We start from the raw sequence: 27,955 nt of genomic DNA on the forward strand, positions 1-27,955 counted from the left end.
CTTGATACCCCCCAAGCTCGGCGTGCACCCATCCACAGCACTCCTCCCCTCGACCTCGCTCGACACGACCGAACTCACCTGGTCGTGACTCACCTCAAGGGGGCATACTCCCTCCCCTCGTTCCTGGAGGAGGCCATCCAGCTGCTCGCACCGGGTCCCTACACGTTCCGCGAGCTCACCCTCACTATCCTCCACTACCTCTGTGTGTGTGTGTGTGTGTGTGTGCATCTCCAACCCTATCCAATTCACCCTCTATCTCCCATGTCTCTTTACATTTATTAGTTTCTGTTGTCTCCTCGTGTCTATTAGTCTCTGCTTCTTTCTGGCGTCTTTCCCTTATCTTTATGTAGGTCAACCTTGCTTTCTCCTTAAGTCGCTCCCGTCCTTCCCTCTGTTTCACTCCTTGCCCTTTTACGATCTCCGCGTACCTCATCCTTGCTTTCCGTCTTAATTGTTCTTTTCTCTCCCTCTCAATTCCTTTCACCTCGTCTCTTGTCTCCCTCGTGCACATCTCCGTCACCCCAATTAGTTTTTCCCTCTCGGTCACCGTCACCCCAATTAGTTAATTAATTTCTAATTTCTCCTCACCCGCTTCCACCGCGGGCCTGACAACCGTTGCACCCCCTCCCAGCTCGTTCACTCCCACATGTGGCGTCGCCATTTTGAGCTCCGCTGCCATTGCCTTCATGCCCGCCTGCAGGCTTCGGCCGATTCGCTGCATCTCACCCCGCAGTTCTTTCATTTCTTCTTTCATTCCTTGCGCATTCATTTCCATTTGCTTGTTCATTGCCGCCAGCATGGCGCATAGCCGGGCCATGTCGGGTGCACTCAGCTGAGCCGATTCGGCAAGGATCGGGGTGGTTTTGGCGGAGAGGGGGAGGGGAGGTGTCATACACCGTGGCTGCCGCAGCACCTATTTCGGGCTCTGGGTTCAGTTGAGCGAGTTCGTGTTCCTGCACAACCAACATTTCCTGCACGGGGATTTCATCCTGGACCATGGATTCTACACATTCTAAATCCATTTGTAATACCCCCGGCTCCCGCTCGCCTTGAGACGCCATCTTATTTCTCGTAAAGGGTTAATTTGAATCGCTCGTAATTTGGAGGGAATCGGGGGTCGCTCCTCTCACCCCTGGACCGATTCCCGTGAATTTAGCTGGAGACAGGAGAGCCCGTTTTCCCGCTCTCCGACACCAGTGCCGCGAGGAGGGGGATGAGTTTGTGTCCCACGACCTGACACCAGTGTTGCGAATTCGCGCCCGCCGGCGTGCGAACGGCCACGTGAATCGAATCGCGGCACGTCGCCCACCGGACGGACAGTTCTGTCGTGACCCTCTCGGACTAACGCCGGGAACTAGTCATGGGTGGGCCTTTCGGCCTCACCACGATCGTGCTGATCGGCCCCCCGCGTGGGATAGGGTTGTTCGCCAAATTCGACCTACCTAAGTACCCACACGGAGGGTAGACCGGGCGATCGCACCTCGCCGCAGGTCGACTTCGGACACGGGCCACTTTAAGCGACCCGTTCCGTACTATCGGGATAACCGAGCGGTGTTATCGTCAACCTCGACGGTTCCGATTAATTATCGGGCGTATTTAGCCCACTACCAATGCTTTACGCGAAGTAAGATGGAGATTCAATGAAAGAAAAGACGAAGCGAAACGGGAAAAACAGTTCAACATGAGGCACATTTATTCCGCGGCAAACGGAAAGCACACATATACAATTACAACAATTATGCACCAAAAGCAAATGTAACAAAAGGAACACAACAATTATGCACCAAAAGCAATTGCAACAAAAGAAACACAATGCAGATCTACAACCGACTACGCGAGCACACGGCAACACTTACACAGTTTTACTTTACAGACGGCGCCGCCAACACATATACTCAAAAGCAAAAGAAAAGGGCCACCCTCAACGACAAGGGGGCAGACGGGCCTGTGGGCCGAGACCGCGTGGAGCCTACCCATCTTGTGATGAGCCGCAAAATGTCGCGGCGGTGCCCCGGCTCCGCGCTCCTCTGCGGGTTTCGTTGGCACTGCTTGGAATGGGGTGGGAACGGGGCCCCCTTTTCGCACTATCTCAGCGCGGGGGGAAACAGGGGGGTTGTTGATGCTCTGGGGAAAGAGGATAGCTGGCTTGCTTGGGTCCCGCGATGAGCGACTCCACTGCGCCCTCGACCGCGTTCCCGGCTTCCCCTCTCTGCAGCTCCCCGACAGACTCCGAACCCCGACAGACCGGCTCTCCTCCAGACCCGTCTTGACTGCTGCTGCCACACTTCGCCGCCGCCACACCTGTCCAACTCGCCAGAGTCCGAAACCGAAACTCCTGAATTCGCCCCGCGCTCGGCGCTTTATAGTGGTGTAGGAGATCCCATATGCAAATTTCCGGATCAGGATGGGCTCGGGGGCGGAGCCACGCTCGCCCATTGGACGGAGGAAAAGTGGGCGTGAACCTCCCGTGATCCTCGAATTTGCATATATCGATTCTTCTCCGATGCGCCTGGAGGCAGGGCCAAATCGTCCCGTGCTCACTGATAGGACGGAACAGAAGTGGGCGTGTATCATTCTTGATCCGACTTCTCGGAAAGGCCGCTTTTTGCACCCGCTGCTCGGCGGGAGCCCTGTACGAGTCCAGGATCGGTGCCCACAAGCGGTGCGGGAATGGCGGCAAAAGGAGGAGAGGTGAAGGTGGTGGAGGGTTTATTGTGGCGGTGATGGCCATGGCGACGCTTGGAATGGCGGTGATGCGATGTTTACGGGAGCGAGCCGTGACGGTAAAGGTTGTGGCTGTTGGCGTTGTTGTTGTTGTGAAGCGGCGTTGAGGTCGGTGGTTGTTGTGTGATGGCAGTTGAGACGTGGTTGGTTCAAAATAAAGATAGAACAGAAAAACGGCTATCTTAAAGGGTCGCAGCCCGAATGAATGACATTTATTCCCTCTAAACAACGGGTTTGGGCTAACTACACATGTACTTACAGAGATGTCTCACTTACGGGACCTGAATGGTGGTTTGCGAATTTCCTCAACCACAACAATATTATGGTCCTGAGTTTGAGCCCCTGTCGTTGCATTGAAATAACATCAGGTGGTTTGATTCAGCCTGTCATCCTTCCATTGTCAGCAAAATGAGTACCAGCTTACTGGGGTAATATGCCATTTGAGTATCCTGCGTCGGAGTGGCGACCCATCCAGGAATGTGGTCCTTAGCTATATTAAACTGCCTGGCAGCCCTGTTTGTGTGTGTATTCGCGTGTCATTGGTTGTTTTCTCCATAATTTGGGTTTCAGAATGTGGAACAGAATCCTCCCAGGCCTCAAAGTATCCACCTTCGTTTCGGTGAATGATCGTGATTCATGGACTAGGTTGTGAAGTTTGCTTGTCCTCAGAGTTTTGTCCTGAGGTCTCTTTTCAGGATCGTCACCGAGCCCCGGACAACCTCCAACTGTAGTTCATTTGTGGTAATGTTCCCAGGGATGGTTTGCAGGATCTATGTGAGGTTGTTCTTGATTATTCCCGTTGCTCCAACTATCACTGGTACAATATTTGCACTCTTCAGCTTCCAGGATCTTTTCACTTCATTCTTCAGGTCTTGATATTTGGTCATTTTCTTGATTTCTACATTATTGAGACGAAAATCATTGGGTAGCGAAACCTCAATTATCAATGCCTTCTTTTCCTTTTGGTATCCGAGTACTATGTCTGGTGGCATTGCTTTGTTTTCTGTGTTCACGCTGGATGGGATCTTCAAGTCGGAGGTGAGCTTGATGTCCTTGTTTTAAGTGATCACTTTGGTTCATGTTTCCATGACTTTTGTGGAACTGGGATATTGAAATTTTTGCAGATGTACCAGTGGATTGCTCTACATCCCTTGTTGTGCCTTTGTGTGTACAGCTGTTCTGACATGAGTGTTTTTTTTTTTAACATCCTGATAGGAGGTGTGTATGTGTGTGTGTGTACAGCTGTTCTGACATGAGTATGTTTTTTTTACATCTTGATCGGAGGTGGCTCGTGCTTTTCTGTTTCTACCTTGCAGAACCTACACTTGTCCAATTGGCTCAGTCCTGCCATTTTTTAGAAAGCCATTCATGTTGTGTCCTTGGTCTTGGGCATTCATAATGATTCGTTCTCCGTCACAATTGAGCTGATCTCTTCTTAGCCATACCAGTGATCGTGTGTGTGTGTGTGTGTGTGTGTGTGTGTGTGTGTGTGTGTGTGTGTGTGTGTACACATGCTTTTCAGCCCCCAACTGAGTGTCAGCCCCACTGGGGGGGCTTATATGTTGGGTCTCGTCGGTCTGTCCATCCATAACCTCTACTCAAAAATAGCTGGACACATTTCTTTCATATTCGGCACGTATGCAATAATATCTGTGCATGAGGCGCGTCAAATGATTATGGGATCGATGCTAGTTTGGAATTTTGGGATTTTTACCTCTGCCAACCAAATGTGGATAGAGTTTATGTTTTCACCCCTGTCTGTCTGTATGTTTGTCTGTGAGCAGGATATATCAAAAGTATGAACAGATTCAGACGAAACTTCGGGGACAGGTTGAGTGTGTGACAAAGATGAACTGATGAGATTTTGGTGAAGTTCTGGATGCAGATCAAGCCTATCAGTGGGATACAAAATGTAAACTGTTCAGCGTGGCAGGGGCGGAGGTATGCGCTCTACCGAGTGCCGTTCTGGTTCAATTTGTGTAATTATATGTTTATCTGCTTGCATTTTGAGATGCTTTCGAGTTTACCATTTGAGGTTTTGCAATCATATTTTCAACAAACCTTTATTTTGAGAACACAGTTTATTTCAATGGTTTGGCCTGTTTGTGCTCCCATGTCGCTCATGATGTGGATATTCCAAGTTTAAATCCCATATATCATTGTGTGTGTTTGTCCGTTGTATAGTTCTCGTGTCCTTGTAATTCATGTAAGAGGATGCTATTATGTTTTCCGATGTCTTTGCCCTGCTGATATTTGTGTACGAGCTCTTTCATAAGGCTTAGATCAATGGCAAAAAAATAATAATATATAACAGGTGGTTAAATGTGTACAAAGAAAAGTATGACATCCCGGTTGCCAAACCTAAAGGGGTAATTAGTATGACATAAAGCTCTCCAGAACAGGATAAGTCACCTTATTGTGAAACAAGCTTGTGATGTCATCGCAGGAAACTGGCAAGCAGGTCACTTCAAAATGGTTTGTCGAGATCCATGGGGCCTACCGTTTCCTCCTGCTCAAGACCTTAAGCATCTAGTTTTTGCAAACTCCGCACGAGACACATTTTTGATAATTGTTCTCGAGTATAAATGGAACACTAATTAAAGGAATATATATATATATATATATATATATATATATATATATATATATATATATATATATATATATATATATATATATATATATATATATATTTGAGTGTTGATATGATGATCGTGTAGGCACTTTGCAGACGTCGGAAATGTAAGTTAATTGACATCAGGAGACGTCCTTATACTTTTAACCGAGGTAGTTGAGAGTGAGCGAAAAATGTTTTTTTCCCTTCGTCAAAAGTTTCAGAGCCCCAAACTTGACTTCTCTTCAAATGGTATCGGTTAACTCGCCCACCGTTCGGCAAAACTGTCCGACATGAGCTGGAAACGAAATGGGAATAGGACTGAAACTTATGTTGAGCTTCATTTCTTTGGGGGGGGGGGGAACTTTGAAAACCGAGCTATTGACTCTCCTTTGAGAATGGATGGACCACATTTTTGGGGGTTTCGTCGAGGGATTTTTGCTTCATGGTTTGAGTGCACATTTTGGAACAGCAGCAACGAAATCGATGAAAATACGCCCGTCATTCCCTCTGCCACCTAAGGTGGACAGAGGTTATGTCTCCCCCCCCCCCATGTTTGATTGTTTGTCTGTGAGCAGGATGTTTCAAAAAGTTATGGACGGATTAGGCCGAAACTTGGTGGATAGGTTGGGTGTGCGACAAGAACAAGTCGATTCGATTTTTCAGGTCCGATCCGGCCGATCAGTGAGATACAAAACCTAATCAGTTCAGCCTGGTGGAGGTACGCGCTCGACTGAGTGCCGTTCTAGTTTCAGTGGTTTTCAATCATTTTCTCCTTTTGAAGAGATAACTTACCTGTCTGTAGATGAGCAGATTAACTGCAACATAGATCGACCATTATGCCCTTCGAGTAGGATTCTGAAAATGAGAGATAACGGGGGCAGTGCCTTGAATCACTGTTCAAAACGGGAAGTGCACAACGACCGCAAGTGGACGGGCAAACGTTTTAAAATCGGTGTCGGTCTCGGCCATCAGTTTGTCCAACTTGATATCATCAGCAAGATCGAACCACTCAGCAACTTGGGGGATCAGGGAGTCCCAACAGATGGATGTATCGGCTTCAATGGTCGTACGAGCCCTGTATGTTCGCTCGTCTTCTCCGTCACTCCTTTCCGATGGTTTCCAATTCGAATGACTCAACTCAAATGAACTGATAAATCTTTGAGTCTATTGTGAACTTGTCATGTGGATGAATGTAGTTTCCTTGACTAAAATGCATTATTGGACTGATTGATACCATGTTTTCCATTTATTCCGTTTGGCTTGCGTCTTCTCATTACGTTTGCTGCAAATTATCTTTCCCACACTAACCTTCATCCTCTTACCACTTATCTCACTCTTGCAGTTTCAACGGGAAACCCTGTGATCGTGCCACTGATGGTGGCCGTGGGCATATCGTTATTGCTTTTCCCGGTTGCGACCTTCGCCTGTGTGATGTTCATGAGAAAGAGGTAACGCGTCTCGTCAACGAGGGGAAGAATCATTTTTTTGGCGCGGATGATGTGGATAGATAGTTGCGGATACGGATGAACCACAACGATTCACTTTTGTGAACATTTCACGAAATGTAGCGTGCGTTTTGCCATGGTGATGAATGGCCGGTGTGAAGCCGCGGCTTTTCGTCTTTGCTTTGGCACCGGAACGCTCATCGTGCCGTGAGCTTATCTCTCGGGTTTTGTTGGAAAGTACATGCGACTCGGTTGGTGTGATAAGTTTTATTTCTGTATTACGACTTCGTTTGTTTGTTTTAGGGTTGTTTTCTTCTTTTCTTCACTTGGCGATAAAGGGAATCGTGCATTGTACAGAGGGAAAACCACCGCAGGGTTAAGGTTATCTGAGCGTCCAATCTGTGCCACATTCCCAACCGATTACATTTCTACTCCTTAGGAAGAGCCTGCACATCATGAGGCCCTAGTGAGTGTGAACCATACTTTCGTGTTCTTGTATTACCAAGTCTCCCCTCCTACAATGAGGGGAGATGTTTTATCCCCACGCTTTTTGAAAAAAAACAAAAAAACAGGTGGATATTGTAATCGGTTCCGTCTGTCTGTCACGCTCCTTTTCCTTCTCTACTCTCAACAGTCGGGAAAAAATTCACCAAACCTCATAGTTATGATCATCACATGGCATGAAAGTGCAGGAGCAGTATCGTCTTTGTCCATGTCCCTCGGGGCAGGGTGAAAAGGTCGGATTACAAAAAATGTAATCACGGGCACGTTTTAAAACATTTTTTTTTAAATTAAGCTTCTTTTTTTTTCGTATACCTTGTCGAGGCTCATATAAGAGGTAACACACAACGCACAGCAAGGGGGGCATGAGACAAGAGGGGCGGGAGAGGGAAGGACAGAACAGTGGGGAACAGAGACATTAGGAGATCTGTGGAAGGGAGAGGGATGGGACGGGGAAGAGAAGATGGACATTACAGGAACTTTCAGGAAGGAAAGCAGGGAATTTGAAGGAGGTGGGTTTGGGGTGGATTAACGGGGGAAGAAAAGATCGAGGTTTTGGATGGGGGACAATAAGAGGTGGTGGTGAACGGCTGTTTTGAAGGCCTGGAGGGAAGAATGGGATTGAAGAGAGTGTGGGAGTTAATTCCAAAGGCAGGAAAAAAGAGAAATGAAAGAGTGAAGGTGACCAGTGATTCTTTGTATATGCAATCAACATTGGGGGACGCATGAAATATGTAATGATGTTTTTTTTTTATTTTAACCCTAATTCATGCCCCAGGGGGTGGGGACTGAGTGTCACAGGCAGTGTGACCACTCCTCATTTTCATAGATGCCAAGGTGAGCTAATGAAAAAGCCAAGAATTCAAAGGGTTTCGGAAAAGCGATGATAATAGAAAACCAAGACGCCAAGGTGAACAACGAATAGCCAAGATCTTGTGAAAAAAGCCAAGGAGTGGTCACACTGATCACAGGGGTCAAAATGGGGGGGGGGGAATCTTAACTCAAAATCTGATTTTGGATCAATCCTACCATCTTTCTTCACAGGGGTCGAAACGGAAATTTTTTGCCATCTTTCAGCTTTGCTTTTGGTGAAAAGCGTGGGGATTTTCCATGGCACGTCATCGACTTGGCTCTGGTTTTGTTTCGTCTTTTTTTTTCATTTTCTTTCTTTATTTTCCAACAACTACAATCACAAATCATTCCGTTTCTCAGCTGATCCTCTTCAAATTTGAAATTAAGGTATCCAGCTGCTTCTTAAGAATTTTTTTTTTCAATTTAGGCCCCCATTCCTTTTTTAAGGGGTGAAAGTTGAAACACTGAAACCACACATTTTACCTTTTTATTTTATTTCTTTTATTAGAGATGAGACTTTGCACCATGATGCTTTCAAATAGCCATTACAGGGATATGTAGAAAACAAGGAAATAACAAGGTACTCCAGAACAGGAGGAGGCCAATTCGGCCCATCATGCTTGCGCTACAACAACGACACATACTATCATTCGTTTCACACACAAACTACACACAAGTCCGGCCAATTTCCCCGTACCGCTCTATCTCCAATACTTCCAGGTACCTATTTAATTCCATTTTAAACTTATATTCTGTTTCTGCTGCCACTACCTTTCCAGGGAGACCATTCCATGCATTAACTACTCTCTGAGTATGTCTCCTGCCTTTCTACCGACTTAACTCTCCTCTCTTTTACTCTCAAGATATGTCCCCTAGCCTATCACTGTCTATTCTTACTGAAAAACTCTTCTACACTTATTTTGTGTATACCCGTACACATCTCAATCATATCTCCTCGTAACCACCTCCTTTCTCGTGTATATAGCCCTGTCTCCTTCAGTCGCTCCTCATAGCTGAGTCTAGCTAGGCTCGGAATCGATCTAGTAGCCCTGCGCTGAACCCTTCAAAGTGGCAGCTACGTCCTTCATCAGATATTGGATTTGAGTTATGTTGGGTATTATACAAGGGTCAGAAGTCAAAATTGGTCAAAAATATTAAGGTTTTCAATTGGCCATGTCTTTATCTCAATCAATCCAAACAATAATTGGAAATAATACCTTACTACGGCCATGATAGATCAAAGCAGTTCTACACTACTTGTTTTCTTTTCCATTTTGCAGAAGTTAAAGGCCAAAAATGTTCAGGAAATTCGACTTTTTTTTGGCAAGCGTGGATAAGACCTGGCACAAACATATACCCATCCACAACCCAGAGAGAGAGAGAAAAAAAAAAGCAAAACAGGAAGAAATCAGACCAGTGTCTTCCTTTCAAATTCACAGGGGTCAAATGTCGAAATGGGTCACAAATTTAGCGGTTTGATCTGCTGAACCTTTATATATCGACCAATTCAGACAAGACTTGGCACAAAAACGCCTTACTGCAGCCCATTCAGCCCAAAGCAGGTTAACACTTTGTCCTCCACCCCGAGGGCAGTTGATTGGACACAACAGAAGAGACCAAAAGTACGAGTTCAATGCACTTTATCAGGCTTCTCAGCTTCATCATGGATAAAACATTTAAATTCATTGGTTCAGTTCATCTGAGAATCAGTGTTGTAAAACCTACCTCGTTTTGATATCCCTACGCCACTCGTCGATGTACTTGAATGGACAATTTTCATTTGTCGAGACCAGGTAGCTTAGTTTTGTTGTGGTTGACTCAACATGGCTTTGAACGAGAGTAAAGACAGCGATGCTACGTGTTTGGCAAGAGCAGCTGAAATATTATGTTGAGACTTGTTTCATGAATTATTTCATTCTGAATGCTCATTCACATCAAACGATCCAATGTTTCATGTGCACTTGGGGAAGAGACCTCTGTTTTTGGTCTTGCAATATTTGCCCTCTCTTGGCTCTGTCCCTCCCAGGTTCCTGCAAGGCACATACGGTCTGTCAGTAACTTTCTTGTTAAACTCCCAAAATCCAGGCTCACTGCTCTCCTCCACTCATTTGTTCCTTTTTATCTCTCGTCTGTGGAACCAACTTCCCCCGTCTGTTCAGTTTGCGGCTACGTCCATCTTGTTCGCCTCTGTGTCCTCTCCTCGCCCTCATTCTTCCCCACATTCCTTATGTCTCCAAGTCGAACCATTTTGTCTCTCAACCCTGCTGTTGGTGTGTGCCCCCTTCCCCCACTTTCTGCTGTTCTTTTTGTTCGTTAAGTCCTGATCCGTTCTGTGTTCTCGTTCCTCCACGAGCCTCGACATTGTGTACAAAAAAACCCACGATTCGTCTTTTTTGATAATTCCTAAATGATAGGTATCCCAAGCAGTTGTGTTTTAGTGATTCATCTCTTTTTTTATGGACTCAGTTATCATGCTTGTATTTCAGCGACATGCCATTTATTTGTTTTGTGATCTTTGTTGTAATCATCAACTTATCTTCCTTGTGTGTGCAGAGGAGGTACTGGAAATGGCCGTCTGTACGCATCTGTCAACCCTGAATACATCAGTGCTAATGAAGGTGAGTACTCTCTTTTAAGAGAACATCTTTATTTTGAGGAAGTTTGAGAAATTTTAATTGTATAACACGTGGTTGCTTTGGCACTCACCGGGAGCCCTCGATCTGACTTGGAGGAAGAGAATATTTAGTAGGAAACCTTATTGGTACCACAATTAAAAAAACAAGATGGAGGGTGAACAAAATGCTCCGACTTTTTGAATCAGCTCTTCTTAAAGCTCCAGATGGCATACAGTGAGAGGCAGTTATTGTCTTGCTTGTCTCCTTTGATATACTACGAGTGACAAGTGTCAGAAAAGTTGAAAACAAATAACACATTTGGTAGAGGTTGCAGGTGCTTTGGACTTGTGCTTCACCCTTGTAATCTCCAGTGCTATGATGAAAAGATGGATGTCCCAACAATCAGGTAAATATCTTCTTCCTCTTTCGGCTTGCTCCCGTTGGGGGTCGCCACAGCGGACTAACCGTCTCCATTTCGCTCGATCCTCCACATCTTCCATTGACACTCCAACCACCCGCAGTCCGCACTCACCGCATCCATGAACCTCTTCTTTGGCCTTCCTCTTCTCCTCCTGCCTGGCGGCTCCATCTTCAACATCCTTCTCCCGATATACTCCGTTTCCCTCCTGTGCACATGTCCAAACCATCTCAATCTCGCCTCTCTCACTTTGTCTCCAAACCGTCCTACCTGCGCTGTCCCTCTAATACACTCATTTCTTATCCTATCCATCCTCGTCACTCCCAACGAGAATCGCAGCATCTTTAACTCTGCCACCTCCAGCTCCGCTTCCTGTCTTTTTGTGAGCGCCACCGCCTCCAAACCATACAACATAGCTGGTCTCACTACCGTCTTATATACTTTCCCCTTCACTCTTGCAGCTACCCTTCTGTCACAAATCACTCCTGCAACTCTTCTCCACCCACTCCATCCTGCTTGCACTCTCTTTTTCACTTCTCTCCCACACTCTCCGTTACTTTGGACAGTTGATCCCAAGTATTTAAACCCATCCACCTACCCCACCTCAACTCCTTGCAACTGCACCATACCACCACCCTCCCTCTCATTTACACACATGTACTCCGTCTTACTCCTACTAACATTCCCCTTCTCTCCAGTGCGTACCTCCACCTCTCAAGGCTCGATTCAGCCTGCTCCCTACTCTCCCTCCAGATCATGATGTCATCCGCGAACATCATAGTCCATGGAGACTCCAGTCTGATCTCGTCCGTCAACCTGTCCATCACCATTGCAAACAGGAAAGGGCTCAGAGTCGATCCTTGGTGCAATCCCACTTTTACCTTAAAGCGGTCCGTCATTCCTCCCGCACACCTCACCGCTGTCATACTGTCCTCATACATATCCTGCACGATCCTCACATACTTCTCCACCACTCCCGACTTCCTCATACAATGCCACAACTCCTCTCTTGGCACCCTATCATAAGCTTTCTCTAAATCCACAAACACACAATGTAACTCTTTCTGGCCTTCCCTATACTTCTCCATCAACATTCTCAAAGCAAACATCGCATCAGTGGTGCTCTTTCCTGGCATAAACCCATATTGCTGCTCACAGATCGTCACCTCTCCTCTCAACCTAGCTTCCACTACTCTTTCCCACAACTTCATGGTGTGGCTTAACAACTTTATCCCTCTGTAATTTCCACAGCTCTGCACATCACCCTTATTCTTGAAAATCGGAACCAGAACACTTAATCTCCACTCCTCCGGCATCCTCTCACTTTCCAAGACTTTATTAAACAATCTGGTTAACAACCCCACTGCCATCTCTCCTAAGCACTTCCATGCCTCCACTGGTATACCATCTGGGCCAACCGCCTTTCCACTTTTCATCTTCTTCATAGCAGTCCTCACTTCATCCTTACTGATCCACCCCACTTCCAGATTCACTATCTCCACCTCTTCCAACCTTCTCTCTCACTCATTTTCTTCATTCTTCAGCTCCTCAAAGTACTCCATCCACCTACTCAACACACTCTCCTCGCTCGTCAGCACATTCCCATTTGCGTCCTTTATCACCCTAACCTGCAGCACATCCTTCCCAGCTCGGTCGCTCTGTCTTGCCAATCGGTATAAATCCTTTTCCCCTTCTTTTGTATCCAATTTCTCATACAGCTCGTCATATGCCTTTTCCTTGGCCTTTGCCACCTCTCTTTTTGCTTTTCGACGCCACTCCTTGTACTCCTGCCTACTTTCTTCATCTCTCTGACTATCCCACTTCTTTTTCGCCAACCCCTTCTTCCTTATACTTTCCTGTACTTCCTCATTCCACCACCAAGTCTCCTTATCTTCCTTCCTCTGTCCAGATGTCACACCAAGTACCTTCCTAACTATCTCCCTCACCACTTCTGCTGTCGTTGCCCAATCATCCCACCCATCTTTACCACCATCCAACGCCTGTCTCACCTCCTCCCTAAATTTCACGCAACAGTCTTCCTCCTTCAGCTTCCACCATCTGGTCCTTGGTTCAGCCCTCACTCTCTTCCTCAACCTCACCTCTAAAGTCATCCTACAGACCACCAATCGATGTTGTCGAGCTATACTCTCCCCTGCCACAACCTTACAGTCACTAATCTCTTTCAGGTTGCATCTCCTACTTAAGATGTAATCCACCTGTGTGCACTTTCCTCCACTCTTGTATGTCACCCTGTGTTCCTCCTTCTTCTTGAAATATGTGTTTACCACTGCCATTTCCATTCTTTTTGCAAACTCTACCACCATTTGCCCTTCCACATTTCTCTTGTTGAGACCGTACCTCCCCATCACCTCCTCATCCTCTTTATTCCCTTCCCCAACATGTCCATTGAAATCTGCTCCAATCACCACTCTTTCATCCTTGGATACACTCTCCACCACTTCATCTAACTCACTCCAGAAATCTTCTTTATACTCCATCTCATACCCCATATGTAGGGCATATGCACTGATGACATTCATCATCACCCCTTCAATTTCCAACTTCACACTCATCACTCGGTCAGACACTCTCCTCACCTCCAATACCCTCTTGACATAATCTTCCTTCAGGATTATCCCGACACCATTTCTCCTCCAATCCACACCATGGTAGAACAGTTTGAAACCACCTCCAATGCTCCGAGCCTTACTCCCCATCCACTTGGTCTCTTGTACACACAGTATGTCCACCTTTCTTCTCTCCATCATAACAGCCAACTCTCGCCCTTTGCCAGTCATCGTCCCAACATTCAGAGTTCCAACTCTCACCTCCACACTTCCACCCTTCCCCCTCTCCCACTGCCTCCGGACTCACCTTCCCCGTCTCCTTCTCCTCCTTCGCCCAGCAGTAGCACAATTTCCATTGGTACCCTGCTGACCACCGGTACCGGTGGCGGTCGTTGGTAACCCGGGCCTCGACCGATCCGGTATGGAAATTCGTTTTGTTTTCCGCATAATGATTTGGCATAGGTTTTTACGCCGGATGCCCTTCCTGACGCAACCCTGGTCGCCTCTTACGACACACAGGGATATGGTACACCTATTCTAACCGGGGCATACACCGGTCCCAGTACAACTGGTGCTCATTTCGCCGACCTCGGAAGGATGGCAGGCTGAGTCAACCCCCTGGTGTTTTCGACTTGGTTTTATATATACATATATATATATACACATTATATATATATATATATATATATATATATATATATATATATATATATATATACATATATATATATACACATTATATATATATACACATATACATACATATATTAATTCAGTGTCCCAACGGGGCTTGAACTCAGGACCTCTTGGGTCCCAAGCCACTGCCCTAACCACTGCGCCAACACCAGGCTTCAATCAGGTAAATATGTGAGCTATCAAAAAAAACCGAAGAAAAGAAGTAAAAGAGTATTCCTCTAAATGGTTTTGATATTTTGACTTCGCTTCCAAGATATTTTCACTTCATTTTTGAGGTCTTGGTATTTGGTGATTTTCTTGATTTCTGCATTGTTTTGGCCAAAATCGTTGGGTACTGGATGCTTTGTTTTCTATGTTCACGCTCGATAGGATCATCAGGTCGTATGTGAGTGTTACTTCATCGTTCTCAATGATCGCTTTTGCTTCATGTTCCCACGAGTGTTCTGTGACTGGGATATCAAAAGTTTTTGTGGATGTGCCTGTGGAATACGCTACGTACCTTGTTGTGCCTTTGGGTATGCAACTGCCCTGACATGAGTTTTTTCTACATCCCGAGAGGAGGTAACTCGTACTTTCTGTTTCTACCTTGTAAGATCTACAACTGTCTGTCCGATTGACACATTCCCACTATTTTCTTGAAGTCATTCGTGTCGTGTCTTGGTCTTGGGCATTTATAATGATTCGTTCTCCATCCAAGTTGAGCTGACCTCTTATTTGCCATTCCAATGAGCCTTCTTTGTCAATCCCCATTTTGTCCAACTCGTTATGGGTGCAGTAAAACCTACCTTGTTTCGCTTAGTTTTGCAATACCTTCTCGGCAGCAACCTGAGCTGACAAGTTATGCTCAGAAAATGGAAATCGCTCCCATCTCTCAATTATATGATTTCTAGACAAATGAAACAATTACCACTAATCTTTTAAAATGCGTCAAATGGTAGTTGATCCACCATGAAAAAAAGGAGAGTTCACGTTTCAAGCTTAATCCTGGTCAAAAGAAAGAAAGAAAGAAACTTTTGCCACCCATGCAGACCGCTAATTTTATAGGATTTCCATATGATGTCTGATAGCTGACAACATGCCTGACCTCGTGTAAAAAGTTTAACTCTGGAATCCTACCAGTTATTTCATAAAGAGGTCAACATGTTGAGCTAAAAAGTGCTGTTGTGATCCTTGATTGCAACTTCTCGGTGCAGTATTTTTTCCGAATAAATGGATTTGGGGCTCAGTATTCTTGACAATCGTGGACCTTCTTGGGTACTACTGGCAAAACGATCTTGAAGGCTTTGATTGGTACATACTTGATTCAGTAAAATTATGAAATTGACACTTTTGTCAAAAATATTGTAACGCACTGTAGGTTTCTATAAGTTTGACCTTAAATATCTCCAACAGGATTTGAGATAAACCTTTTTAAATGGGTGATCCATTACTGCGGAGACAAAACTACTCGAGAAAAAAAAAAATCTTGGCAGCAGAGGTGACAGCAGAGAGGGCACCAACGAAAATGGTTCCGAAGTTTATTCAGCCACGTTGTTAGCCAAGCAGAGTAAGGTGGTATCTTTGTTGGGAAGCCTGTCATGTGCTCTGATGAAATTGCCCATATTACAGGACCACCTATTATCTACTATTGGACATTGAACCAGTATTAACACGGTATCTCATGATCATATTTTATTGGCAAACACATTCCATTTTCCATCGCACTCGTCACACTTTACGATGCCTCATGAAACCAATCATTTCATATGCACCAACACTGGGACACAAATAAATTATGATGTATATTATATAATATCAAGTCATTGTATTTAGTCTGCAGTTACACAAATGAACAAAATACCAGCATTTCAGATTAATCATCCACTTCATGAGCCCCATCTGCATCAACATCATCACCTCCACTGCCCCACATGCGCTGTTCTTGGTCAGTGGTGTGATTTTTACATTTCTTAAACCCACAAAAATCGTTGCAAGACAAACCCGACCCACAACATGAGCACATGCAAGGGATTCTTGATGATGAGCCCTGCTTGGTAGATATGCAAAGTTTCATCAGCCTTGGGTGCAGAAGCTGCTGAACGATTACTTGATTCAGTCTCAATGCATAATTTTTGAGGCCATTTTCAGATGGATACCAGCAAATGATAACAAGTGCCATTCACTGCACAGGTGCATTTACCTGAATTCTGTGAGGGTGGCTCGTTCTTTCAGCGCATTTCAAGAATAATGTGAGGAGCTTGGTCATTCGGAATACTTCATTATTTTGATTAGTTCATCCTCTATGACCACACTGCGAAATTAAGCATACATAGGCTGCGCGTAGTTGGCACTGAAATTAAATAAATATAATATCATATCATACCCGTCCTCCATCTTGGACTTAAACTTATTGTTGCATTCAATATGACTATTTCTACCTCTCAGGTGCAGTTCTTGGTTTCTGTTTATTCAACAGGAATCTGCAATATTCTTTGTAGCAAAGTTTATGCTATCTTACTTTAAGGGCGACAGTCTTTTTCTCTGATAGATATCAGAATGCTTTCTTCGTGTTTCAGTGTGGCAACTTTCAGTAGTTTTCCTGAAAGGGCCACCCTACATACACTGCCAGTCAAAAGTTTTAGAACACCCCCATTTTTCCAGTTTTTAGTGAAATTTAAGCAGTTCAAGTCCAGCGAATAACCTGAAATGGTACAAAACTAAGTGGTAAACTGCCAGAGGTTAAAAAAAAAGTTTAGGTTACCAAAAACTGAAAAATAATGTAAATTTCAGAGTTCTTAGAAAAGGCCCTTTTTAGGGAACAAGTAATGGGTTAGCAACTGCAGCTGTTCTGCAGCAATGGAAGTAAATTAAGCCTTGAAAGTTGATGCAAACAATTCCTACAGGTGTCAGAACTTTTGTTGATTAGTTACAAACCCCTCTGTATGTACAAAAGCAGTGTTGGAACAGACTGTGTTGCTATACCCTCTGAAGCATTATTTGGACAATATTGCACTGCAGGAAGTAGTATATTTTTCTCATCATGGCGAGAAAAAGACAATTAACAAAGGAAGACAGACAGACCATAATAACCATTAAAAGTGTAGGTCTTTCCTTTAGAGAAATTGCAAAGTAGCCAAGGTTTCAGTGAGTACAGTTTCCTACACCATCAAAAGGCACTTGGAAACTGGAGGAAACTCTGACAGGAAGAGATCTGGCAGACCCAAAGCCACAACATAATCAGAAGACAAGTTTCTGGGAGTCAACAGCTTGCGTGATAGGCGGCTCACAGGACAGCAGCTTCAAGAACAGCTTAACACTGGTCGAAGTAAGGAAGTCTCAGTTTCAACTGTGAAGAGAAGACTTCGAGCTGCAGGTTTGACAGGTCGAGTGGCAGTAAGAGAGCCATTGCTAAGATGGCAAAATAAGAAAAAGAGGCTTGCCTGGGCCATGAAGCACCGCCAGTGCACTACTGAAAACTGGAAGAAGGTCTTATGGACCGATTAATCAAAATTTTAAATCTTCGGTTCATCACGCAGGGTTTTTGTACACCGTCGAGTAGGCGAAAGGATGGTTCCTCAGTGTGTGTGACACAACCTGCCAAATATGGATGAGGAAGCGTGATGATCTGGGGCTCTTTTGCTGGATCCAGAGTCGGTGACTTGCACAGAGTGACTGGCACCCTGAACCAAAATGGCTACTACAGCAATTTGCAGCGCCATGCAATACCCTCTGGTCTACGCATAGTTGGTCAGGTGTTCATTCTACAGCAAGATAATGACCCAAAACATATCTTCAGGCTTTGTCAGAACTACCTTAGAAGAAAAGAACAAGACGGTAGGCTTCAAATTATGGAATGGCCAGCACAGTCTCCAGACTTAAACCCCATCGAGCTGGTTTTGGATGAACTGGACAGAAGGGTAAAAGCAAAGCAACCTACAAGTGAAACACATTTGTGGGAACTTCTGCAACAGTGTTGGGAAGAACTTTCCAAACAATATTTGATTTCCATTGTTGAAAGAATGCCACGAGTATGTTCGGCTGTTGTATCTGCAAAAGGTGGCCACTTTGATGAGTCAAAAAATTTAGATTAAATTTTGTTCAACAAAATGATTCCATGATTTCTTTTTTATCTGCAATTGTATATTTGTTCTTTGCTTTAATTTCAGAGTACATTGAAACATTAAACTGCTTAAATTTCAGTATAAACTGGAAAAATGGGGGTGTTCTAAAACTTTGGACCGTTAGTGTATACAGGTTAAAACTCGTCATTACGTAAAGTTTTTTTTGTGCACCTTGAAAAGGAAACCACATAAGATTATGTGCATATGTGTGATCAATTTGTTCTTAAAATTGGCACCAATTTGTATGAAATTTTTCTCGAGCATTACTTGGTTCCTCCTAAGAACACAATATGGTAGTACAGCATGCACATGATATTTTTTTGAATGTCCCTTCTTATCTATAGCTTGCCACATGGCACGTACCATATATAGGGCTTTTTCTATGCCCCTGGCATTTTTCTCAAGAATTTGTTGAGTTTTTTCATCCAGGCAGCCTCAACATTACTTTTTCATAAGGCAAGTCGCATCATGACTCAACTCAGCCATTCTTGGTGGCAGGCACAGGTCAGCATTACAACGTGACGTGACTCGACTCATTCCAACGCAGGTGCAGGTCGAGTCAAAATCTCTCTCGTGATGGTGCCACAGTGTCAGCATCCTCGATTTATTGTGTCAGTTAAACTGCGAGTACGTGTAATGTTTCATAAGTACGGTATACATAAGTTATGGCAGATATAAAAAAATGGCAGGTAGCATGTCGACTTAGAAAATGGATTAAGTGAGAAATAAATCATAGGGAGAAATGACGGTCTAAAGGGAGAACGAAATGCATATAAATGAGCTGAGACCGTGGACAGTTAGAGATAATAAAGGCGAGGAAGAAAAGACTTGGTTGGGAAAATATAAGACAGCATCGCAAGGTAAGCGGGGAAGTCAAAATGACAGCCAGATGGAGGTGCAGTAATAAGACCAAAGGGAAGGCCGCACATAATCAAACTATGCCGACCAAATGCTGAACCATAATAAGGGAATCAACACATTGATGAGCTCTGTACATGCCTTCATGTCTTGTAATATATGCATTTTTTAAATATCTGTTAAGTAAATATGACTTTAATATGGAATGAAATGATAAGCATATTGTTTAATTTTTGTGAACACACTTGGGAATTTGACGTGGTTGATCTCTCCACCAGAGGAATGGTTTTAACAATTCAAAGTTTTCTCGCGTTATCAATTCTCTGTTGAGTCGACACAACAAACGGAATCGCATCGAGTCGATAAACAATGCAGGTCAACGATGAAAAAGGTTTTTGTCAGGTCGTACTAGCTGAATATGCTGAGAATTTGTGACGCAACCAGACGATAAAAAAAAGAAAAAGTTGTAAACCATGTCGGAACGGTCGTAAATGCAGATTCGAAAAGAACGCGCCGGTTGCTTCGTGTTTAACCGTCGATGTGAGGCTTGCCCTTGAATCAAACGACTCCGAATTGTACATTCGTACCAGTTTTCACTTTGATCGATGGTAAAACACCACAAATTTGCACCACTTTTAATATCTAATTATTATGAAAACTTATCAGAGTCAATGTCAGGTTTGGAGCCATTAAAACATCTCCATGTATCGATCGATTTAATAACCGAGTTGTGTTGCAGTTCTCGTAACCTTGTACTCATGACCTGATGGTTTGCTCCAACCCGTTTGGTCTGAGGCGATGTTACAACCTGGAATGGCTCATCAAAATAAAAACCAATTACTGCACTGTAGTCTCAAGAAGGAAGCCAGACATAACAATACACGTGCACACGCACACACACGCACACGCACACACACACACACACACACACACACACACACACACACACACACACATATATATATATATATATATATATATATATATATATATATATATATATATATATATATATATATATATATATATATATATATATATATATACATACGCACATACGTGAATATATATATATACATACCCATACAAACACACACGTATAAACACACAAACACAGATATATTATGTACTGGTAAGTACTTACAAAAGCTATTATATTTGAAGTTATAACCTTAACTTGTAAGCAATTTACTGATTTCCCAACTGCCCGGATCATTAGCTGGGCATCCTTTTTCATCGGTGGAGATTAACATAGCAATCCAATAATTTAAGGTCTTTTACTGTCTTCATCAATTCTATCCAATTCCTCTTCAGTTTTTCTTCTTGCTTAAGCAGCACAAAGCTGCGAGTAGCATCATTGATCAGGGGTGCAGGTCGATCAGCAATTTGTGGTGCCGTTGATGCAATGCCGTCTGTATGTTAGAGCAGGAATTTGGAACTTGTTCATGGTGCCGCCGAGAGCTCACCTACTCCTTGTGAAGGACACTGAAATATTTGACGTCTACCAACAAATACTGGTAGACGGGATGCCCAGGTGAACATCCATCTGAGGGATGGCACAAACATTGATACCTCACCTTGCCTGTGAATATATACACATATACACACACATACATAAATACGTGCTACTTTGAAGCTGGGCCGAGATTCCAACCCAGGCAAGATGGCTCAAATGTGAGTGTGAGTACCTCTAAGCCGTCCTGCCAGATCCACCCTTCACTGAATGATGATAACTCCCTGTAGCCTTCAAATAAGTCCAAACTTGAGCTGCCCCACACACCCCAGCTTCCTCCTTACACCGCACCCTTCAGCTTCCTCCCTGCCCTGCACACCTACAGCTTCGCAGCAGCGCCACACTCTCCCAGCTTCCTTCCACCCCACTCCCTCTCCTTGTTCCATTCAAACTTTGCTGCACCTTGCCAGCACTGTCCCTTACTCTGTGGACCTCAAACATCAGAGGGCTACGTTCCAATCTAACATCTCTTTATCGAAATTGCTGCCAACAATCTGAACATAATCTGTTTAGCAGAATTCTTCCTCCCACAGGACATCACTGACTCCATCGTGTTTCTCTCTGGCTGTTGTCTCCTCCGGTTTAATCGACCTGAACCTCTTCCTGGCGGCAGAATCGCACTGTACATCAATAATTTCATTTCTCACTCTTTGTGTACTGCTCTGACACCTCCGTAACTCCAGGAGTACCTCTGGCTGTGCCTTCCCCTCCGCTCCCACCTCATGTTTGTCTGTGTGGTACAGTCCTCCCAACAGTAACGACTCCATCTCCAACTCTCTCTCTCTCTCACAGACAACATGGACCAACTTTTAACCACTCATGCCAACACTCTCTTCCTCATATGTGGTGATTTCAATTGTCAACATGCAAATTGGCTGGGTGTTGGTACCACTCTTACTGAGGCCTAAGCCACATTTGCCACGGCGGCCATGGGGTCTCCAAAATCTACGGCCACTAGCAATTATACGGCAGCCACAGTATTTCCATGGTCACACAATGTAGCAGTCACATATGTTTTTATTTTTCGGGGAGCCGCACGGCATATTTAGAAATCGTGGAGACGGAAAACGTGGGGGTGCCGTACGGTCTTTGATTTGATGTCACACGGTGACCTTAAGGGGGCCCTGCGGCGGCCATATAATTTTCAAGGCAGATGCAAGGTAGCCTCAAGGTGCCTGCAAGGCGACCGCAGGGGGGCCCGAAGACGAACGTGTGGCCAGACGGACGAGTGGGTTCATTTTTTAATTTTTTTTTTACCAGTTTTTTTTTTCGGCTTGTCGAATTGCTACGGCGAATGTAGAAATGAAAAAAGTTATAACTCCGTGTTATAATTCTACGGCGACCCCTACGGCCTGTAAAAGATAGCCAAATGGCATAGGGCCACCCTGAGGCCACCGCAGAAACTCTGCGGCCGCCGCACATTTGTCAAATCAGAGGGCATACGGCCGCCGTATCCTCGCCGTAGAGCAAATGTGACTTAGGCCTGACCATGGCACTTCAGCAAAGGACTTCTGTGACTCCATGCAACTGAGTCAATCTTTCCCACCCAGATTTCTATCAATGGCAAATCCTCCCTTCTGGATTTGGTTATGACCAACTTCCCTGCCAATCTCTCGTGCAATTTCTCTGCTCCTGTTGGTTCATCTGAGCATGTGCTCGTAAAGGTCATCATCTCTCGAGTCATTGTCAGAGAACATCCTCATTGTCAGCGAGTCTGGCAGTTCAATGAAGCAAGCTGACAGGGACTGCAAGCAGCCATTGCACTCCAGGACTGGCCTCCTATATCTACCACCCCTGATATTAACTCAGCCTGGGAATTCTTCGACAGACACCTGCTCTCCCTGATGCACAGTTTCATCCCATAATCCCATCACATCTTCAGTTATCATACCCATCATCCGGCCCATGGTACACTGAATCTTGTGGTGACGCCATTGCCATGAAACAACTTGCGTTCTCTTCCTGGAAGACAAATCCGACTGAAGGCAATCTCAGGTTAGTCCGAAGACAATCACAGTGTAAATATATATATATATATATTTTATATATATATATATTTTATATATATATATATATATATATATATATATATATATATATACATATACAGTAGACTAGGTGTAAGTCGGCAGCGTGTAACTCGTCACTTCGCCTAAGTCGGCAGCGTCAAAAAGTCCCAAATTTATCTCATGTTAAATCCCTTTGAATAAAGGGTCATCCCTCTGTAAGTCGTCATCTCTAAGTCGTCACTTCCTCGAAGTCGTCAGATGTTGTCCATTCCCACGTAATGGAAACTCAAGTAAATTACCACTCCTAACTCGTCACATGGAACTGCTGCCTCATGAGAAGCCCGATTTCATGGAATCGTGATGCTCGCTCATTGGTGTACACCGCCAGTGATAGGCTATTTATAACTGCGTACACACGTTGATCGCACTGCAGGCAGGACAATGGCGACTAAGCATAAGCTTACAACTAAAAACTACCAAGAAAAATACGACATTATCGCGTTTTGCGAGGCAAATCCACTGATGAAGAAAACAGACATAGCTGAGAAGTTGGACATCAAACGGCAGACATTGAACGATATCTTGAAGAATAAAGGCAAGATATTTGGACAAGTGGAGAAGATCGTGAGGCCGGTGGGAAGTGTGAAATGCGTGAAATGTGTGTCCTTTGAAGATGTCGATGACGTGCTCATCATCTGGTTTCGGCAAATGTCGGCTCAGCCAAATATTCGGTTTCGGCCGAATTCGGCCGATTCGGCCAAATATTCGGCCGATTCGGCCAAATATTCAGCCGATACTGTCTTTCGGTGGAGGATTGCCCAGCCAACATCATGGAATACAATGACCGGTTTGAATCCTTTCTCATGCACCAGATGCCCAAGAGTTTTTTTTTGTATACCTTGCTCAAGGCTCGTATGAGAGCTAACACACAACTCACAGCAAGGAGGCATGAGACAAGAGGGGCGGGAGTGGAAGGGACAAAACAGTGGGGAACAGACACATTAGGTGAACTGTGGAAGGGAGAGGGATGGGGATGGGACGGGGAACATGGCGAAGAGAAGATGGACATTTCAGGGACTTTCAGGAAGGAAAGCAGGAGAAATGAAGGAAGTGGGCTTGGGTGGATTATCGGGGGTAGAAAAGATCGAGGATTTGGATGGGGGAAGATAAGAGGTGGTGGTGAACAGCTGTTTTGAAAGCCTGGAGGGAAGAATGGGAAAGAATAGAGTGAGGAAGTTTATTCCAAAGGTGGGAAAAAAGAGGAATGAAAGAGTGAAGATGAGCAGTGATTCGTGATTTTGGTAGTTTTACCAGAAGGGGGTTGTTGGCGGACCTTGAGCGCCCTGTGGAAATGTGGTGGGGACAAATCGCAGAGAGAGCAGGGGGGGCAAGGGTGGAGAGGAGTCGGTAGAAGACAGAAAGACTACCGACCAACCTGCGGTGATTGAGTGAGAGGCCCAAAGACTCAGCTTCATTGCGGGAGATGCCGATGATGTTAAATGCCCTGGTTTCGACAGCGTGAAGCCGAGAAAGGTGGGAGGCAGGAGCACCAGCCCAGAGGGGAGAGCAGTACTCCATCAGGCTACGGACAAAGGTTTGAGGCAGTCAAACATAACGGATTACTTCGCGAAGAAGTAAAGGAGCGATCGAGCTTAGTGTTGAAGTCCGATCATGGTTTTATATTGGCTTGTTTTGTACATTACCGCACTCACTTACACATAGGCATTGAGTGGTAATCATCACCACGATGACTGTGTGTCATGTGATTTGTCACCATACCATCACCGATGGTATACGAGTTGTTTTACAGAGTTGTTCATTATCTTTACTTTTGATAAACTGATTCATGAATTCCATCTTTGCTTGATCACTTTCGAACTCACCAACTCACCCCCACCTATGCCCCGAGGATTGTGTTTTCCTTTTAGTACAATAGCCGGCTCTCACACATATGTGTCCAGGCCACGCGCGACTTCATGCTTCACCCCACAGTCATCATGAATGTTCGCATACGCGTAAGTCGTCACATTTCTAAGTTGTCACTTTTTTCTCCGTCCCGATGGTGACGACTTACGCCTAGTCTACTGTATATGTGTGTGTGTGTGTATATGTGTATATATTATATATACATATATACACATGCATACATAAATACATATATATATATATATATATATATATATATATATATATATATATATATATATATATATATATATATATATATATATATATATATACACACACACGGACATAAAGTTCCCATTTGGCCCGCCTGGACACTCGAACCCCTTCGTCTCCGCATGGATCTCTGGGGAAAAATGGATTCAGTTAATCCTGTGGAAAAGCGCAACCTGGCTATCGAGTTTATAAATACAAGTTGGAGTCAATCTTTGCATATATATGTGGATGGGTCCAAAGAACCCTCTCTTGGAAGGACAGCGGCGGATATATGTATCCCAGATGTCCGTGTGGTCAGGGCTTTTCGGTTAACTGATCATCTTTTAGTTTTCTCGACGGAACTATTTGCAATCGTCCTTGCTATGGAATGGATAATCGAGTTCAATCCGCTTAGTGCAGTTATCCTCTCGGACTCTCTTTCGGCATTAAAGGCGCTGGAATCCTTACAGGGTGGCTGAAGGTATGACTTGGTCCTAGAAGCTTGGCATTTGTACAACATCATGAAATGGAGGGGTCTGGTGGTGGATTTGTGCTGAATCCCTGCTCATGTGGGCATTGGGAGGAATGAGGCCAGTGACCTTGCGGCAAAACATGCCCTCAGAATGGACAATGTCACCCAAATCCCCTTGGGACCTTCAGAAATCATTAGTCTGGTCAAGGACCGTATTGTGGGAAAATGGCAATGTCAGTGGGACTCCTGCACAAAGGGGAGATTTTTTCACAAGGTGCAGTCAGAGGTGGTTCCGCTTGTTTTGCTCCCCAGGCTCTCCCGGAGGGACCAGGTAGTGCTTTGTAGAATAAGACTCGGGCACTGTCGCTTAAATGCATACCTCCATAGAATTGGATGTCACCCAACGGGGTTCTGTGATGTGTGCAGAAAACCTGAAGATTTAAATCACTTATTTCTAAATTGCCCTCTCTATGGGGAATCGAGGCAGCGTCTTGTATGGCGAATAAGAGTTATGGGGATAAGGGTGTTGGACCTGCAGGTGATGCTGTGGCGGATGAACCGGAAGCACCCTCAACTCTGTGAGGCGGTATTAAAATTCCTGAAGGAATGTGGGAGACCAATTTAAAATGTATCTGCCTTTGAAGGGCTATGGCTGGAGGCGAGTTTGGTCAGATTCTGGTGCGTGGCGTGGATTGAGCATCCTGGCTCTGACAGCGCCATTAAACCCTCAACAAAGAAACAAACAAAAAATATATATGTATACACACACACATACATAAATATATATATTCCGACTTCTGGTTCCGGGTTTGGAGCGTCGAGACATCTCCTGAGGAGCTCTCTGCTGACGATCTCAAAGATAAGTTTCCGGTCGTTATTTGTCCCGTTTTAACTTTTTATTTTTCTCACCTACATGTTACTGTGTGTTCCTAGTTCAGTTTTGTTTCAAAAATCGTGCTATTTTGTGAGTTTTTGGCGACGTCTTTCCGGGTGTTTGAGGCCTAGGCTTGAGGCCTCGGCTGAGGCCGACCGGCTCCCTCGGTGTACGATCGTTTTATTTGTTTTTTCTTCACATTACCTTCAATTTCTATCTTCCCCACTTTCCTAACGTCCCCCATTTCTCCCAACTAATCTATTTGCTATCATTAAAAAAAAATAAACAAACCACCATCTTTCTCCTGATTCTGCTTCTTCTTCTTCTTCTTCTTCTTCTTCTTCTTCTTCTTCTTCTTCTTCTTCTTCTTCTTCTTCTTCTTCTTCTTCTTCTTCTTCTTCTTCTTCTTCTTCTTCTTCTTCTTCTTCTTCTTCTTCTTCTTCTTCTTCATCATCTTCTTCTTCTTCATCACCTCTTCTTCTTCTTCATCACCTCTTCTTCTTCTTCATCACCTCTTCTTCTTCTTCATCACCTCTTCTTCTTCTTCATCACCTCTTCTTCTTCCTCTTATTCTCCTCCTCTTCTTCTTCCTCGATTTTTCAACAACACTTCCTGACCTAATCTGTTGAAAACTCTCTCAAACATTCATAATAATAACAAAAATTATATCTTATAATGCTTCATCTTCCTCGTCACACATGTGGTACTCTTTACTGTTTCATAATGTACTACTCTTCTGCTATTTTAACAGACTGCTCTCATTTCGACCTCTCCTTCATTCATTGCCTAAAAAATCCAACTGTTACAGCGTTTCTTCTCTCCATTCTCTGAATTCACCTTTATTGCATCCATCAACAATTGTGTTAAATTGCATCTCTGACCTAAAACTTTTAAAAACCCCAGTTTGCTATGAATGTTCGCTTTCCATCAACCATTCTTTTTTTTCCAACTTCAGTGCCAACTCACCCCTGTCACCCCTCACTCTCATTCTCAAAGCAACCATCCCACTCTTCTCCCTCCAAGCCTCCCTCTCACCTCTCTCAAAAATTCCCCCCTCACCTTGGTCCCACCTTTCATCACTCATCCTTCTCAAAGTTTCCCCCACTCTCATCCACAAAGCTGCCTCCATCCACTGCCCTCTCACCTCCATCTCTTCACTCCACCTCCTCAAATCCTCAACTGCCTTCTTCCCCCTCTCTTGACCCCCCTTTCCCCCAGCACTACAGGGCCTTTTCTCCTCCTCATCCAGCCCCTTCCCCTCGCTATTCTGCAATCCCCCACACTCTTCCAACAACCCTCCTTACCTTCCCTCCTCATCCCTTGTCCTACCCTCCCCTCCCCCCCAAACTGCACCCAAAGCCTCCTCCCCTACCTCTTCATGAAAAGTGTGGACCTCAAATATCCGGGACCTTCGCTCAAACCTTTCAGATCTTTCCATACAGGTTGCCACTGACAAACCAGACATAATCTGCCTAACAGAAACTTTCCTCCCCCAAGACATGTCTGATTCCCAAGTATCTCTCCCTGGTTACTC

The 27,955-nt window shown here is 44.6% G+C and overlaps 1 protein-coding gene across 5 annotated transcripts in view; it reads left to right on the forward strand.

Annotated features, from left to right (window-relative positions):
- LOC147020746 (insulin-like growth factor 1 receptor) overlaps positions 1–27,955 on the forward strand; it is a 252,796-nt gene that overhangs the window by 177,793 nt on the left and 47,048 nt on the right. For all 5 annotated transcript variants that reach the window (XM_085896358.1, XM_085896356.1, XM_085896357.1 and 2 more), the window contains 2 exons: positions 6,684–6,789; positions 10,693–10,757. In XM_085896358.1, coding sequence (XP_085752484.1) covers positions 6,684–6,789; positions 10,693–10,757 — 171 coding nt within the window. The remainder of the gene's footprint in view (positions 1–6,683; positions 6,790–10,692; positions 10,758–27,955) is intronic.

Source organism: Eptatretus burgeri, chromosome 9 (genome assembly GCF_056783735.1).
Source record: "Eptatretus burgeri isolate ZD-2024b chromosome 9, Ebu_testis_v1, whole genome shotgun sequence".
Classification (NCBI taxonomy): Eukaryota; Metazoa; Chordata; class Myxini; order Myxiniformes; family Myxinidae; genus Eptatretus; species Eptatretus burgeri.